The sequence below is a fragment of the Aptenodytes patagonicus genome, chromosome 6 (assembly GCF_965638725.1).
Source record: "Aptenodytes patagonicus chromosome 6, bAptPat1.pri.cur, whole genome shotgun sequence".
Lineage (NCBI taxonomy): Eukaryota > Metazoa > Chordata > Aves > Sphenisciformes > Spheniscidae > Aptenodytes > Aptenodytes patagonicus.
Window position 1 is genome coordinate 68,477,624 of NC_134954.1, and position 18,305 is coordinate 68,495,928.

The following is an 18,305-nucleotide window of genomic DNA, read 5'->3' on the forward strand; positions in this document are numbered from 1 at the left end:
CTTTCCAACATCTACCCGACCAATGAAAATGGTTACTCAAAGAAACAGAAGAAACACAACTTTCCCAGCACTGAAAAACAAATGTTAATAGCATTTACATTTCTCTACCATCTACAAAAGGGAGGGAAAAAAAAAGAAGAAAAAAAAAGAAAAAGGGCCAAGTCCCTAAGTACTTCACGAACCTCGAGAGGCACTGCACAATGTGAAGCTATTCCAACAGCCACCACCATACGCAACTGCACAATCCTGTCCTCTTAATAGTCTAGCAGGGCCTTTACTCTGTTCCAGGTCAGCAGCAAGCGGGCTAACTGCATCACCAAAATACAAACAAGAGTAATGCCACATTCCTCAAAACCCAGCAACCCAAAACACATCACTCAACTGTAAAGTTACTACTGCCCAGGCAACAAGAAGTCAAATACATCTAAACACGTTCAATCACAAGAATTACAGCACTAAAAATTCTGACTTTGAAAGAGCTTTCACAAGATAAATCACAACAAATGATGGAAATTATCCTACAAATCAGTAAGTCTAGTACTGAGATGAAGCAGCCTGCAATACCTGCCTAGAACTGTACATAAAAAATTCAGAGCATGTTGTGACTATGGAAGACTTGGGATACACATAAACGTGTCAACTATTATATAGCAAAACACTCTAATTTTTTGGCAGAAAATTCAGTTCCTTTTTCACGTATCAAAACCTGATGTGTGCAGATGGAGAACAAGCTTATGGCAGTAAAATCATTTTCCCAAGGCTACAAAGAAAGCTTGGGCTATGCCAAGGATTAGAATAGTCCCTGGAACTAATTCTTGGCCCGGTGTCTGTGAGCTTAGCAGGATCTGAGTTAGCGTTAATTCACCTTTTTTTCCTCAGCATTTAAAAATGCTTGTGAAAATTACAGGCTGCCTTAAGCAAATATTATCTCACAAAAATGAGGGACAAAACGAGTAACTATCAAAAGAACAAGAAAATGCTAGAAGGAGATATAAGCCTGAAAATAACTCATCTAGTGTAAGTTCCTCCTATAATTTGCCATAAGCTTTAGGGCCAGATGCTTATCTGTTTCAAATTGAAATAAACCCATGGAAGGCAACAAATGTATGCACATTTACTCCAAATGAAGATCTGTCCCTATAAATTATTTTAAGTCTATTTAGGAGATTTCAAGCCTAAAGATTCCATAAGCCATTAAACATTACTTGCAACATTATCCCTTAAATCCAAGTCTTGTTTTCATCCACCAGATGCTTCTCAGCAGGGAAATGTACACACGATAACCCAATGAGTATCCCTTAGTGGGAGAGTAACAGGAAATCTCCCTTTGGGTAGGGTTTGCTCAACTGTTCACCAGGATTCAAAATAACAAAATTGGACCATTTGCTGCCCACATCTCAATATCAGCTGTACTTTTTACACATGCACAAGCAGTAACCACGGTTTCACACAATCAGAACTCACATGGTAAAAGGCACATAACTAGGAATTTTACCTCCTTAACTAAAAATCTGTAAAAATTAATTTGCTGATCTATTTTTTCATGGCTAGAGAGAGAATTGTTAAACAATCTCTCCTTTTCTTGTTGCAGTTAATTACACACAGAAATATCAAGTCATGCTAAATGAAGAGGAGAGTTTATTATTACTTTCTAATGTGCCACAAAGATGGGCAAACGAATTGGCTCTTTTGGGTACTATTACTTCCACATAGTTAACCATTATAGTCTGATACGTTAGCCACAGCAGCAAGTCAGAGAATAGTGATGTCTGTCAAGTTGTCATCAGATCATTGTCCCAATGATCCTCCAGACATATATGTAGCCCTCATTTGTCCTCTTAGAAAACAGCAACTAAGACCGATGCCTTTCATCTGCCTTTCTGTATCCCCAGCAGCATGCACTTACACACATACAATTTGATCAACACAAAGCAACGCTAGTACGGGCTGTCATTTTTTCTTGTGCCATTTAGCAGTTTTCTCGTAACTCCTTAGCCATGTAGTTAGGAAGCGATCTGCCACCACTGCAATCACTAGCAGTTTTGTCACTAGCTTCCACAATGCTAGCCAGGTCTGATGCTGGTTACTTGGCTCTGCCCTATGTTTTCCATGGAACTGTTAGAAACGTTTTTCTAGGATTAACTCAATTCACACTTAATGTGAATTTAACTGTTCCAAACACCACAAATCTGTTACTAAATATCTGAAGCCATTTGTTGCTTTGAAAGGGCATTCTTATCACGGAAGAATCACAAACCATTCTTTTACTCAAGGTAAAGAGAGTTATATGGTTTCCACAAAACACTATTTCTAAGGAACTCCTTTCTAATTTGGACTTCAGCATTTCAGGTATACCTTAATAGAAGTTGTCTATCAGGCCTATCAGAATGGGAAGGCATGGAGCTACTTCTATTTTCCCTAGCTACACATCCTAGCTGACACTGCAGGCTGCATTTCCATTCTATTAAATCTCCCACTGAACGATAGTAAATCTTTCCTCTAAAATTTGAGATTTTTCTTTTCAGAGCCTGGGGAAATACTGTCATTCCTTGGCCATTGATACGTTTTATTAAAAACGTGATCTGAGGACAATGCACTTAGAGGTCTATTTTCTTCACCTTGATATATTGAAAAGATACATTATACTTAAACAGTTCCTTGACGCATAACCTTTAATAGCAGAAGATAAACAGTCTTCATATCTGATGAGAAATCTTCATTTAGGATTCAGCTGAGGATCCTGTTCTGCAGTAGATCTTACTCATGTTCTCAGCATCGCACCTAGCATGAAAATGGCCTAGAGCTCTCTCCAGAAAGGCAGAGTTCGTCGGGCAAATACCAAAAGCCACTTATTCTGCAGCAGTTCCTGGAAGGCAGATGCCTCTTGTTGAACTATTTTTACGGTATTTGTCAGACTGTCCCCCTTCCTCTGCAGTTTTTCTGTCTAGCAAAAATACCAGCTGGTTATTTCTGGTCACTCTTCTTTGACTAAGCACTGACTAATCTGCTTCTTCTAACTCTGAAGCTAAGCTTATCTATCCCTTTTTCTGCACATCCACAGAAAAAAGAACGGTAATGGGTCATACAGGAAAGTCAGAAGAGATACTTAAGAGCTTTTTATGGTTTTTCTGGAGAAGGCTGGTTTGCAAATGAAGGTTAGTGTCTATTAAAAGTTACCTTGCCTGAAACTTCTGGTTTCAGTCTTTACCAAAGACTTACGATAATCTTTATTTGAACAAAACTAATTTGACCAGGTTGTACCACCCTTTTAATACAATGTACCACAGTTTTCCAATCTTTCAACCTGACAGACCTGACCAACTGACACTACAGTTGCTTGACAGGATATCAAAATCTATGAATGCAAAATAGAGATCTTATCATCCAAGTACCATCCCCTCAACGGGGAAAAAAAAACACCAAACAAACAAAAAAAAAACCACACACCAAAACCACCAAACAACCCAACCCCACAGTATTTTTACCTATTTTTATTTTAGACTAATATTTGTGTAATATTTTCAGTAAGGTACAATAACGGATTGATCAAACCACACACATGCATCATTTTACAATGCACCAGAAATGCATACCACTACGGTGGACAAGCACAGCTGTTTAACAGAGCATATTGGGGTTCTATTATAGTTTATCACCTACAATGATAAATAATATTTTTTTCAAATGAAATAGTAGATTAATTTATCAAACTGGATTTTTCACAGGGTCAGTATTAACTTGCTTTTTCTCAGAAAGTGTCATAGCATGTAACAAATAGGAGTATCTAGGACATAAGTTTTATGCTCTTGCTGGTGGTATTTTCAGAAACAAGTGTGTCCTTCAGTTATTACTGGGTTATTAACCTCAGAAGGGGCAGTGCCACCTATTCAAGCAACATCACCCTCTGTTAAAACAGATTTTCTCTACCACTCTGTATACATCCACAGTCTCTCAGATGCTCCCATTTCTCATCTAGCACTACCATTGCTTCACCAGAGCTGGCAACAGGGAAGCAAGCGTGTCAGCCAACCAACAGTATGTTCTACCACAACATGGTATAGATCTGCTGGGAGCTATATTGCATTGTAAAGAAGCAGGTATTATTTATGTGATTATTTCACTGTTATTAAGTTTCTCCTACAGTGCAGGCATACCAAAACAAGATGAGTCATCTGCAAATAGAATTCTGTACTGAAAAAGTATTAAAATCTAACAAGCTTCAACTTTCAGCTAAAGGAACTCAAACACCGCTACTGAAAAATCACAGAGCGTAAGTGCCAAGAAGTAAACACCAAGCACTATCAACCTCCCCAGTAAAGGAATACAGTTATAAATGTTATTAAAAAATTTAAATCAGGTACAAGTTTACATTTTGTTGTTTCTATTTTGTTGTCTACTAAGTTAAAACACATGAATATTTTAAAATTTCTGGCAGAAATAAAGAAAACCTAAGGAAAAAAAAGCTGTGTTCTGATTTTCATCACTTTCACTGCTGCGCGAGAAGTTTGTTTTAATTCAGTAGTACTTTGCAACCTCACAAACTTCAAGCAATAAAGTGATACAGTACAATGAATATTAAACATCCATTTTCTTTCATTACTCTTGATTTTCTGCTCCACATACAAAGAATTACAAGTTCATCTTTGCCAATAAGCAAAGCAGCGCATTCTTAAATTGGGAGAGCAGAGAAAATTCCTCATGAGCTATGAAAATCAAGTTCTACTAGTGTATCAGGCATTCAAAGAAATCTGTTAACAGATTCATGCCTTTGCACAAGAGGTAAGCCTGCAACAGCTGAGTTAGTACTTTGTGGAACTGATGCTACGTCGATTGACTGAAAATACATTTGACTTTTAAGACTGCAGTCATGTTCCTTCAAAGGGCAGATGTACAACCACTTATCTATGTGATATACCAAATAAAGCAAGAGCAGCAATTCAGACTTGTACTAAAGGATCATTTAAAATCAATTTTATACAGAAAAAGTCAAACACGTTTTTTTATGAACAACAGTTAATACCAATCACATGCAATAAACCTAATATTCCTCCCTCTTCTAACTGTTTTTGTCTCCTTTTAGCCAAGATACACAGTTTTCATCCACTACAGGCTAAGGATGGCTGTAGGGCACATCATTCCCACACCACCCAGTTATTGGCAAGTGACATGCCTAAAACCCTCCCCATTAAGTGTTCAGTTCTTTACCCCATATGCAAAATTCAGCCTCTACCTACATTTCTCTCTAATGGCACACTATAATTCTCTCAGGGATATGAGTAGGATCCATGACACCAGCCCAATTACTTAACACCACCTAGTTATTTCTTACTTATTTGTATATTGTACCTTGCTACACAACTGTATTCTTATAGTTGGAACCTCTGAATCATCAAACACAAAGTTGCCTTTAATGGAATCCTAGCAGAGATCTGATGGCAAAACTGAAGACCAAATTTTGAGTGTCTAAAATCTCCTGATATAAAATAAATATAACATACATTAGAAAATGTATATTATATATATTTTATATGGTATAAATTATGTAATATAATATAGATGTTAATTCATTTAAAGGGCGTTATTGTTCCTACTAGTCTACATATTGCACAGACTTATTTCATACTTTTGCACAAAAACCCCCACAATCTCAGAAAGGAAAAATAACAAAGGAAAGAATTGTGATTATGATTTTTACACTAAATAGCCTAGACTTAACATACTTGCGTGTTCCTCGTTCTTCATGAAATGATGTTATAGTGCTAGTTTCCTCTCAATATCAGCATCTTGTTTTAATTTCAAAATTCTTTCAGATGATCTTCTCTCATGAGAAAGGAACCACTACTTAGCACAAGGAATGATTAAATTGCAATTTGCTAATGCAAAAATACAACAGGATCATATGTTTTAAAGGTTAGCATTTAAACACAAATTTAGTTGTTTTAATAAACTTTCACCACAGCAACAATTTTTTAAACTGTTTACTGTTCAAATACATAGACAGAGATCATTACACAGCTTGTTCTACATTTCACAGACTTCTATCATCATTTTGCCTGCCAACTAAGGAAAAGATTTCATGACGTGTGAAGCACTGCAGATTTTAGACCTATACTTCTGTTCAACAGCTATCAGTCTTGAACTTGACATCCATATGCTATTTTCTCCTCCCAAGAAAGTCACTTAGAGTTTCATATGCCTAAAAAAAGACAGGCCCTTACTGGCCTCTCATTTCATTTTCAGAGAATGAAAATTGCATTTTGCTGTTAGTAAGTACAGACTGACCTATACAAAAGGCTAACTTTTGCCAGTGCTGCACAGGCAATGGATTTTTTGTCCTTTAGATCTTACGTATAACATGGTTAGGACCAAACTCTGTTTTCAACTGTAGTGACGCAGCTATAACGAGGACGATAGGGTTGCACAAGTGTCACCAATATCAGAACTCTACCTTGGGAATTTAAATTCTATATTTCATTAACACTTCTGTGAGACTACAGCCCTGAAGCATCTGTCTTTTTGTAACTGATGTAATTAAATGCCCTGAGAAATATGCAAAATGAGGGATCCACATACTATCACACAGCAGTTCCATTCTGTATTTAGCCTTTACTTGGTTTTAAGCGTCTGCATGGTATTGTGACTTGAAATGTAACTTTCTAAATAAATTTAATGTGCTCTACTGCAAAAAAAAAAATACTCGCAGGTCTTTAGGAGTAAGAAATGCAATTCTGTATAGCTTCTGGAAGAGAAAACACAAAGACCAAGACTTTTCATGTGGTCAGCGATCCTGGAAAATTCTGTTTAGGTACACAGCTAAGACACTCTAAAACAGGCCTGAGTTCTGAATGCCCGCCATTTGTCTGAAATTCAGTGACCTTTGAAGAATGTTGAATTGGATATCCAAACTAAAGAGCCTCAGAACCATGAACCTTCACCAACATTCTTTATCAGTAGTAGTAGTATTATTCACAGCTGTGCCCAGGGTATACTAAGTATTGTGCAAACATAAAGGAAAGCCCACATATATTTAATTTTTCAAGCAAGAATACGAATGGGTCACTGGAAAAATTATATATTCATCAATAAATTAATATAGTCACACCCCAACTCAGTTGTCTAAGTAGTGTGCCTGAGATGAGGCGTGACAGATTACATCAATACATCCACATCCGAGCATCCAGAGGATAACACCTTCAATTGCTCAATGTTTGTACCATGTAACTCCATTTGCAGTGGACCGGAGTAGCATAATAGGGGAGGAGAATCAGCAGTCATGTCCTACAGCTAACCAAAATGAATTTTTATGGCTTGATTTAGTCACTCCAATGAAGAAAGTAGACCTGGATCCATACTTTCTAAGGTTTGTTGGCATTTGAATCTGTCTGTTAGAGAGTCTGAACTGGGATGAAGCTTTAATCTGAAAGCAACTTCTACCCTGAAATTTCTAATCGTATGGACCATGCATTTCAAACAAAATACCTCTCTAATCCCAGTATGTGGAAGCTCACTTTAATAAATTATTTTTCAGTAATTCATTTTGAAATACAAATGATTTTGTATCCAAAATCAGAATGTCAGTTTCTTTGCATTTACTTGTAATATCTTATCCATGTGCCAATAGCTGATCCCATAAAATACTCCCACTTATAGAATTGTATCTACCAAGTTTGCATCTGAAATACTATACAGATTAATAGAATTCACCTTCTCAAAATAACAGCACATATTTACCACAACAGACTAAACACTTACCAGGATAGGACCTCAAATCATGGACCTATTAGTTGCACTCAAGTTTTCAGTTATTTCTATAAAGCTAAACCCTCAAGTATGTCTGTGGCGATCTAAAACAAGCGATCTCTAAAGCAACCATGAGGACAGATTTGACAACCTGCCTGCTATTTCCCCAGCATTTTGCTGAGAGCCCAGTGTCAACTCTTCCCGTGATACATTAGCATGCAGGGCCTATTCAGGCATGCACTGGGACAGGCTGTCTGCAAGTTCCATCTCAATGGCTGCCTCATGAAAGCCCTTTACAAAGCTTACATTTACAAAGGCATACATTCTAAAGCTTTACTCAATCTCTGACTACAAAGAGAGATTTTAGTGCAGAATTTGGTCTATACATTGTTTTGATATATTGATATGACTACTCCATTCACTGTGAAACAATTTTAGCTAATCAAATCAGGAAGATGAATGAACAGGCTACTTTCTGTGAATCACAAGTCCACACTGGATGAGAAATACCAGATAGAATGAGAGTTTGTTTTCTGCTTTGACAATATTATCAAAGATTAGCTGCTTGAGCAGAACTTAAACTACACAGCAAAAGCTATATTTGTATATTTTTCAAAATTATGTTTTAGTAACATAAATGTCAAGAAACTAAGAATAATGGGTTTCAAAACACCAAAGTTCCATTCCACTTGTAATAGTCCCTCATCCTCTATTATGATTCTGAAACTAGGTTCAGTATGAACCTACAATACTGCAGCTACAGAAAGAAGTTATAGTTGTAATTATGAAATGATTTAGAATGCAGCCTTATACTACACATATATATGTTGCAAAAAAAAATGTTCATATTATGATGTAATTCTTTTCTTGTATTATTGTAAAACGGAAACAATTATATTAAAATTATTATTCCAGTACTTACTTGGGGTGCTAAGGAATAAATTAATGTTCATTTCAGTATTTTTTATCATGTCCAATCTCAGTTTATGACTATATATTGATAAAAATGTAAATCCACTCTTGATGAGAATTCTACAAGCATGCATATTTCAGGCAGCATTGAAATGAAAAGTGAAATTAACTTATTCATCAGGCATTGTTCAGTATCTGACCATAAAAGTATTGCACAAAACCACAAATGTCAGAATATGCATAACTGATGCTAAGTGAGCCTAACTTTTAGCCACTGAAGACGATACCATAGGGCTCCACTGACCTCAAGGATCTTACAAATTTAAGTCTATAAAGATTTTACTGAAGCCTTGTGCAACTATATGCTGGAGAGCAACACGTTCAACAGCATTCAGTGCCAATGAGACAACAACGATTACCACACAGTGCAGAAGCTGTGTTTAGAGAGAGCAGCTGAAGCTTCCAAATGGTCTTTTACAGCATTTCTGTAGTAAAATTAAGTATATTAAGTACCTGATAGTAAGAAATCTGTTTTTTCAGCTAAAGGAAAAAGCTGATTGTTATGGTCTGTGTAAGTCCTACTTCTCAATATTAGTGAATGAAAGATGACAATTTCATTTTCCCTTAAGCAGCCATTCTGCTCCATATCCAGCCTAGCCTAGTTTAGATTTCCAAACCTAAAGAGACCAAACACATTTTGATGCATACGTCAGCATTTCACATTCTGCGTTCCAGTATTTCAGGCCACAAAACAGCCCATCCCAGAGAGAATACATACCATATACCTGTTATGTAGCAAATATATGACATGTATATAGGTATATCATAATTTGAATTTATACACCTTTATAATACACTATACACAGGTTCTTTTTAATAGTAGGTCTAACACACAGAGTTCAGATCAATGGATCTCACACCTCATGTGCCATAGATCATTACCTAATAGGGAAACTACTTTATGTATTCAGATCAGCATAAGACTTATCAATCTCTTTCAATATTACCAAGTGAAAGATCAGAGTTCAGCTGGGGCATCATCACAATCCCACCAAAAGAAAGTATCTCATACCAGTCAAGATAAACCATTCCAACTTACTCTAATGCTAGAAAAATACAGCTTTGGAAGCAACTAGACTAGTCTTAAAAGGAGGGAGGGTGATCAAGCTACAGCACTCAAGGCAGGGGGCAGACCATAAAAAAGGAAAGGAAGTCTAGTAACAAACGTGGTTGGAAAAGGAGGCTCCTGAATCACTTCCCCACTCTCCACACAGACCACGCACACAGGTATCACTCCCCTTAGTATTTTTCTTACCCTCCGTGTCCTCCATTTCTTCAACTACAGTTATCAAGTAATGTCAGTTCCCCGGCCTAGTATCTTTACTATATCATGTGCTGATGCAAAAGTAGCACCATAAGATATACTTGCAGGAAAGTATTTTGAAGCCTATAAGAAGATAAACCAGAAATTTACAGAAAGAATGTACAGGGGAATCAGAAAGAGTAGCGAGAATCAGTCAGCGTAGCCTGGCAATTAGCACAGCAGGTCCTCATTTTTCACTGAAGTGGAACATCAGGGCTGTATTGCTAACACTTTACCATTACAGACAGAAAGTAAAACGGAAACAGGATGCTTTAAATAGCAGGTGTTTGCAAAGAATTGGCAGTGTCAGACACCCCAAAGTGACAACTAGTCATTTACATCAAACAGGCAGCAAACTCTGGTCACCTGGCATGTCTCCCAACTCATGGATTGGCTAGAGGAACCTGCTAAAAGGACAGCACAAAGGAAGAGAGCAGCCAATGTGAGATGATAAACTGAGCAGAACTGCTGGAACTGCATGGGGAGCAAAGTTATTCTAGAAGAATCACTGTATTTTCCTCAAAGATTAAAATGTTTTAATACTAAGTATATCAAAAGCCCTGGCAATACTTTTGTGGCATGTAAGTTAACTGTCTATTAAGAGATTCCATACAGATTTAATATGCATCCGTGTGCTGATTCCTCTTTTATTCTTCATAAATTTAGCCTCTTCAAACCATGAGGAAAGATACATTCCAAAAACATATAATTAGTCTACTACTAACAGCTGACTTCAGTAGTTCAACACCTATCCACTCCAGCTGAGTATGCAGTCACAGTATATCCAGGCAGGGACTACCTTCTCTGCTGGTTTTTTTGGTAGGGTTTCTAAACACTACCAGGGTGCCACAAATAAGGAAAACAGGAAATAAAAGCTTTCAGATAGCCTAACTAATCTTATAAAATGTTTAAAAAGACCCTTTTAAGAGAAATTGAGTGTTTTAGTTATCCGTATTATACTTACGTCTTGCAACTCTGACAAATTAAAACGTAAAATAAAATTATTGTTAATATTATAATTGTTAATAGGTAACAAAGTTATTTTGTAACACAGTATTTACTTTTATGTTGCCTCAGTAGCAAAGACAGACTATTGCATTTTCATGAAGCAGAACAAAATGGAAACTCAGATGTCGGGCTTTCTTCTTAACATTCAAATTCTTTACAGTGTTAGATTCCGCTTTTAAGTGTTCCTTCCCTTTTCTCTTCTTTTTTAATCAAGTTAGTTTACCTGTGTTTCTATATAAATCGCACCGAGTAATATATGCTGAGTTTTCAGAGACCATTTGGTCAGATTCTAATAATCTCTCCTGGGAGCTGACACCAACTTCCAGCAGCAGGTCGTACACTGCAAATTAGAATAATAAAACACATGCTGCTGCAGCTTCAAAAAAAAAAAAAAAAAAGAGAAAAATAATGCAAGTCTGTCTTTGTCAAGCTGAAGAATGATGTTTTGAGACATCTTAGATGTCTTGTCTCCTAGACAGAGCTTTCCTTTTGTTTATATAAACACGTAAATCCAGTCACTTCTGGTTTTCCCTTCTTTTAAACAGAGAATGTGCCATTGCAAAGATTTTGTTCCAGATTCCCTATTTCTTTTTGTCCTTACAGTAATGCAGTGTTACTTAATTGACCAAGATATAAAGTTGGTATTTTACAAATTTGCATTGAACTAAAATATATCTTTATTTACACAATGTAGCATTTTTTTGTGTTTTGAAATAAAAGAAATAAATTTCATTTTTTCCATATAAAAGTGGGTTTGTTTGGGGTTTTTTCCAAATTCTTTGTGTAAAGGTAAACCTGACAAATGTCTTGAAATGTAAAGAAAAGCATTGGCTTAAAAAGAAACTGGTATTTCTCCTGCAGATTAGTGTTGTATTAGTGTATCTGTCAGTGTAATACAGATAAATTAAATATTTCTCCCTTACAATTCACTATTCTTTATTATAGCATTCCCACTACAAATCCCAGGTGGATTAAGACTTGTTATATTTGACCTCTTTGGTTAAAGGCAACCCACTGCATAATGATTTTTACACTGTTCTGTAAAATGAACAGTTCCACATGCATAAATGCTAGCAGGAATCAACATCTCCTGTTTCTTTCTCCGACCTTCAACAACCCTATCCTCTGCAGAAAAAAACAACAGTTTTACTAATTTATAAGCACCATGCAGACCCAGGCAGTCTAGAAAGAAACCTCTTTAGCAGTCGCGAAGAAAAAACATGAGAAAGCCTCCACAAAGAGAGAAATTCTGAGAGCCCAAAAGAAAAAAAAAAAAAGAAAAAAGGAAGAGGTGTGAAGATTTAAAATATTCCCAATACTCACTGAAAGCAGCCACTGCAAGAGCCAGTGTGACAATAATGGAGACCCAGGAAACCCACAATGCCTTCTTTCTGTAGCTTTGAGCTTCATGAGGTTTTAGCCTTGTACTGCTTTCTAGTAAACCTGATAAGCAATAAGCAAAGAGGGTATGAACAATACATTGCTCCTTTTAAAAACACAGCTGTGTTAGTTCAGACCTAGATCACATATTTACATTCTACATCACATATAGAATCAATACAGAATCAAATCCTGCTCACATTATTAAGGTTAAGTGAATGAAGCCACCAGAAACGTATGAGTAAGCAAGGAGAACACATACAAGTTGTTTTGATTTCACACAGAAAGACCCACGCATCAGTGACTTAAAGAGCACTGCAATTGTAGGGCAGTTACAGAAATTCACAGCACTTAGGCTTTACACCTGTACATCTACAAAAGAAAGGGCTCAGTCCTGCACTCACTCAGATCAAAACTTGTTTCAGCATTTCAGGATCCTGAACATAATCAACATAGGAGAACAACTCATGTTCACCAGTCTCTGCGAAATAACCTACCGATGCACAGGGATATACTGCACATACTGAGCATCAAAGTAGAAGCACCCATACTTTAGAATCAAAGCTATCACAGTTGAAAAAACCTCTTGAAGCCTAATGTCCTTCATGTGAGGTAAGAATGCATCCCCATCTAGAACTAACTGAAGAAAATTCTGTCCTTATTGCAATCAGCACAGAAGTCTGTTTAGCACAAGGGAATGGGATTGCTTTCTCTCTTTTTTGATGCTTTCAATTTGTGGAAGTCTTTTGTCCACTCATCTTAAATCACAGAGAAGAATTCAGGTTAAAAATAAAGAAAATAACAACATTCTTTGGTTTTCATTCTCTCAGTCTGAGTCTTAAGCCACTTTTAAAATGCATTCAAAATCTAACATATTTGCCTTCTGTTTATCCCATCCAATTTCAAATTCACCTAATTTGAAATATACATTCTTTTTCACCAGCAAGTCCCAGCTCAAATTTTCTTAACTGGAGAGAACACCTGATGGCTTTTAACTTTCTTAATGAATTACTCCAGAAAACATGGGTGGTTCCTCTTAGGTGATGATCACTCTTCAGAGGGACTTGCCTGCACTGAATGCATTGAACTGGGGCACTGGTTCAATAGCACAACCTTTCAGTAGCTGGTCTAATGTCTTAGACAAAGGGTTGAGAACAGGGGCTCTGGCAGACTCAGCGGCAGATTAAAATGTAACAGCTGAAGCTGTTACTATCCTCACCTTACCCAGTTTCCTCTCTGATGGCTATTGCCACTTTCAAGGCAGGGACACCTGATCTGGTTATCAGCGTACTCCTGAATCCACACCGTGTTTAACCAAGTTTATTAACGTTAACAGATATTAATTTCAACTGACTGTAATACACTGGCTGAAAACTGCAATGGTTTTGGAATCAATTCAGAAGTGAATCAGACATCTCTGCCTCAGGGGCAGCAATGTGCCAGCAGAGAGGCAGGCATCCAGGGGTGGTAACAATTCGAGCCACCAGATTTCATCCTGCCACTTGAAGTCTGTCAAAATTACTGGTTCTAATCCTAGCATAATTGGTGGGATTCACACTGTCTTGGAAAAATTCTTCATGCTTTTTTCACCTCAATTACAATAAAGCAGAGAGAGTTTCTTTATGGTAGTTCAGAAAGCCACTGTGCGAATTTCATGCTTGTACTGTGCTTTTAGAAAATTTAAAATATTAGCTCACTTTTGTGCTACATACTCTTTATGAATGGAAAAGAATTTGCAAACTTGCATGCAGGAGAATCACTAGGCCCTATATTGAAACGATGTCCGTTTCTTATTATGTGCGTTCTTTGTCTGTTTAATACATGAAAACTACCAGATGACAACTCTGAAAGGTTTGAGTCTTTTACTGATAGCACTGCACAGCTATTTCTCACATAGCCCACTTTCATTTGTGTGAAGAATTTTTTTTTTTCCCCGCAATGTTTGGCCTATCTTCTGCCACTACATATAATGATGCACAGTTTAACTGCTGTCTGATACAAGGTAATTTAACAATACATCTTGAAATATAGGAGAAATTTCTACTAATACAACCATAGAGAAAACACATCTCACGTTTTGTGTGTTCGCCCCTCCTGCCCCCTCCCCAAACCAAGGATTTTAAATTACGGCCCAAATCTTGTTGGAATGTAAAGCAAAGTAGGTTTTCTTAGCCAATTTTGATTCTCAGTATCTCAAACCTCAAATAAACATGCATCAGAATGACAGACATTCTCACCTGTTTCTTTCTTTAAAGACATCCTATAATTCATAGCTACAGCTCACTATTACCTGGGAAGTCCAACATACACCGTTGATACTTAGAAATCAAATAATATCCTAATTAAATTGAGAAATGGATAATAAGCCCCACAGCTAGTGCAGCACTGCTGATTACTATTCACATGTCAAGCACGTGTCCAGTATGACAGAGACTGCAATCCTTATAAAACTGAACCACTTCTGCCGTGCGTGTGTGTGTGTTTGTCTTTCTCTCTCTCTCAAAATGGCTGGCATATTCTAGCTGTCAGAGATGTGATCCCTTCCTTCCTAAAATAATTCAATAAATTTTCTGTATTTACAATTTTCATCCCTGAGAAAGATATTATTCTTATGAGTGTCCTAGGGGATGGCACACAAAAATACAAACTCATTCATGTGACTACCAAGCCCATAGCATGAAAATTTAGAAGCAACAACAGCTCATTAATTTACACGCAACACCACAATTCACAAGGTAAACCTCCATATTTTTTCCACTGACCATAGAAAACAAGTTTTAAGCATCCACAGGAGGCTGAAAGATAATCTTTCAGTATGACCTGCATTGCTACAAAAATAAAAAGCTAGTATCTACTGATAAAATTCCTCCACCCTGAAATTAGTACACCGAGTACTTTTATTGCCATTAATTTATTTAACACATAGATATCCTTAAGGTAAAGAAAAGATGATGAGCTGGTTAAATCCACTGGATTTTTACTTTATCTTCCAGTACCTTCATAAATTAACAGATTTTCTTCCCATAAAAAAAATCAGAAGGAGAAAAAACCTGCCTAACAGTTGCAGAACACAAGCTTGGCATATTTGTGAAGTGATTCTAGGATATTCTTTACCATATGCTGACTTACCAGAAGTACTTTTCTATTTGGCTAAGGGATCATTTTAAAATGTCAAGTTAGAATTTGTGGAAGAGATAAGGCTAATAGAAAAATTGTTCACCTAAGATGTTAATTTAAGGACCCCATCCACAAAATTATCACTGATTTTGGATCTGGCTCTTAAAGAGCAAATATCTTGTTCCAAAATTTAGGGTTAGTTTTTATTTTTAGCAAACATGGAAGTATCATCTCTATAACTGGATCTGCTATGATTCATTGGAAAGGATCATAAGAAAAAGTACAATCTAAAAGGACAGACTGTAACAATTTCAACTAGGACAACCTGCAAAAACATACCAGATTTTCCTCTACAATGACTGGGAATTATCCTGGTAGATGGAATCGGTGACTATAGGAAAGGCTAAAAGACAGCTACTGCAAGGGCCATAGAAAGAGCGTGAAGCCAGAGAAGGAAATAAAATCAGCAGCTTTAGTCTCGTCTCCCTCCTAGAAAGAGATAAGGTTAGGTACAACAGACACTATCTCTTTTTGGAATTACCCTTAATACCAAAAGGGCCAGCTGTCATCTTTAGATCTGTCATATTGGACACAAATTAAAAATTTCTGTAATCAAACTTCCATGTTTGAACCATAATCAAAATCCCCGATTCCCGTTATTTAAAACAGAACTGAAGCCTCAAATTGCCCTCAGGCACAATGTCTGTCCTCTGCCATTGGCAGTGACAGCAAGGGTACCCCTGGAAAAAGGACTGTCCCCAGCCCTGACATGACTGAAACCTGTCAGGGAAGATGGTGACTGTTCTTCCCCCTTACTTCTCTACTTCGTGTCTGGGATTTGTGAGCAGGCACAGACATTTGGAAAGCTGGGAAAAGAACGGGACATACAGGGGTTACGTGTAGGATGGGATGAAGACCGAGAATACAAAAGGGACTCCGGGATGCTGAAAGCAAAAAGAGAAAGGAAGAAAAGGCAACAGAGAGGCTAAGGAAAGCCTATGCGTGAAATAAAAAATGGAGACAAATTGTGTGGAAGAGGAGCCTGGAGGTGTTGTGGAGGCCAGGGCAATGGGGAGGGTTAAAATGGCAGCTGCCTTTATGGGCAGCAGGTAAGCGAGTGCCTCACACACCATTAACAGATGTCCGAAATAGGTGTGCTTCACATTAAAGAGTAACACGGTTTGGAAGCAGGCAGCTTTTCATCCCTGGTCATTTATTGCTTATTATTTAGGCAAATAATAAAGAGTTACGTGGAAGTGCATTATATGCTAGGGGAAGGGAGACAAGGAGTAAGGTAAGCGCCCTGACTTTCCTACCCAGCATGGGCTGTAGCGGACCACCACAGAAACGCCCCACTGTGCCCCTGCTCGGGAGGCGGCTGCCACAAGCCCCGCAGCAGGTAACCTTGGCGGCTTCCCTCTCTTCAGCAGCGATAAAACCTCCGGCACTGCCTGGCACTGCCTGCCCTTCCCGGGAGCCCCCTGGGCCCCCACTGCCACCTGCGTCCCTCGGCCCGGGCCCTTCCCCTCGCCTGTGGAGCGGCGCCATGTGCCGCCGGCACCCGCTCCCCCGCCAGGCAGGCAAGTTTTCGGGCGAGGTGGGAACAGCCACGAATAGAGTTTATAAAAATATTTTAAAGCTGTCGCGGGGTTCTCGCACCAGAACTAAAAACGGGAAAAGCTTCGAGGGCGGCATGTTAAGCGAGTGCCAGCGGCGGGCTGAGGGGAGGCGGTCGGGGGCGCTGAGACGGCGCGGCAGGGGCAGTGCGGGAGCGGGGCCTGCAGGCCCTCACACCGCGGGAGGCCGGGGCTGTGGCGAGGCGCGGGGAGTGAGGGAAGAGGGTCCGGAGGAGACCGGGGCGCTGAGAAGCACGGCGGGCGGCTGCGAGAGCAGAGCAGCTGGTGGGGGCAGTTAGGAGGGCAGGAGCCGGCGCGGCTCTGCCTGGGCTGAAGAAGAGGGGGCGGGAAGGGCTGCTGTGGCGGAATGAGGAGGAGGGTATGGGTCCAGGAGAGCGAGGCGTGAGGCTGCTGCAGGGAGGCTGTAGGAAAAACTGTTGAGGGTGGGTGTTAGGCGTCTCGGGACGGAGGGGAGGTGAAGGGGCATGCCACGGAGGAGGGCAGCGTGCAGGAAGGCGGGTGCTCACCTCTGTCCTCCAGCCCCTCGCTGAACTGCCCGCTCTCCCCGATCCGCAGCTGCTCCTGCTGCTGCTCCCGGGGAGGCACCGGCGGGCTGGCCCCGGGGGGCTGCACGATGGCGGGGTCCGGAGTGGTGTCCAGTGGGGCAGCGGACGGCTCCATTTCTTGCGGGGCGGCGGGAAGCGGCTGGAGACTGTGGCAGCGAAGCGAGGAGCGAGCGGAGCATCCAGCCCGGGTGCGAGCCTGGGGAGAGGAGGAGACTCCGGCTCAGAGCATCAGGGAGACGAGGACAGGCAGCAAACAAACTCCTCCGGCTGCTCCCCGCCAGCCGTTCCCCGCAGCCGCCTCATCACTAACCTCGCCGGCGGCGGAGGGGGGGCAGGTGGGAGAGCGGTGCCGCCTCCCCGCGCTGCCCTTCCCCTCCCCGCCCCAGGGAGCACCTCCGGCGGCAGGAGCAGCGCCCGGCTCCGCAGCGGGGCGGGGGCGGGAGCTGAGGCCGGGCGGCCGCTCGCACCCGTGCGGAGCGGCATGTGGGGGGACTGTGGGGGCGGGAGAGGTGGCGAGAAGGGCTCTGGTGAGTCGCCCTCAGGGGCTCCTCGCCCTCGAGAGCCCGCAGGCACCCGCGAAAGGTGCAGCAGGATCTTGAGCTT

At 39.8% G+C, this 18,305-nt stretch overlaps 1 protein-coding gene across 1 annotated transcript in view; it reads right to left on the reverse strand.

The window, feature by feature from the left end:
* The window catches only part of TMEM163 (transmembrane protein 163), a 113,281-nt gene extending 95,204 nt beyond the window's left edge, over positions 1-18,077 (reverse strand). Inside the window, exons 1-2 of the mRNA XM_076343073.1 lie at positions 17,664-18,077; positions 12,347-12,466 (exon numbers count right to left, since the gene is read on the reverse strand). Of these exons, the coding sequence (XP_076199188.1) occupies positions 12,347-12,466; positions 17,664-17,817 (274 nt within the window). The 5' untranslated portion in view covers positions 17,818-18,077. The remainder of the gene's footprint in view (positions 1-12,346; positions 12,467-17,663) is intronic.
* Between the last annotated feature and the right edge of the window lie 228 nt (positions 18,078-18,305).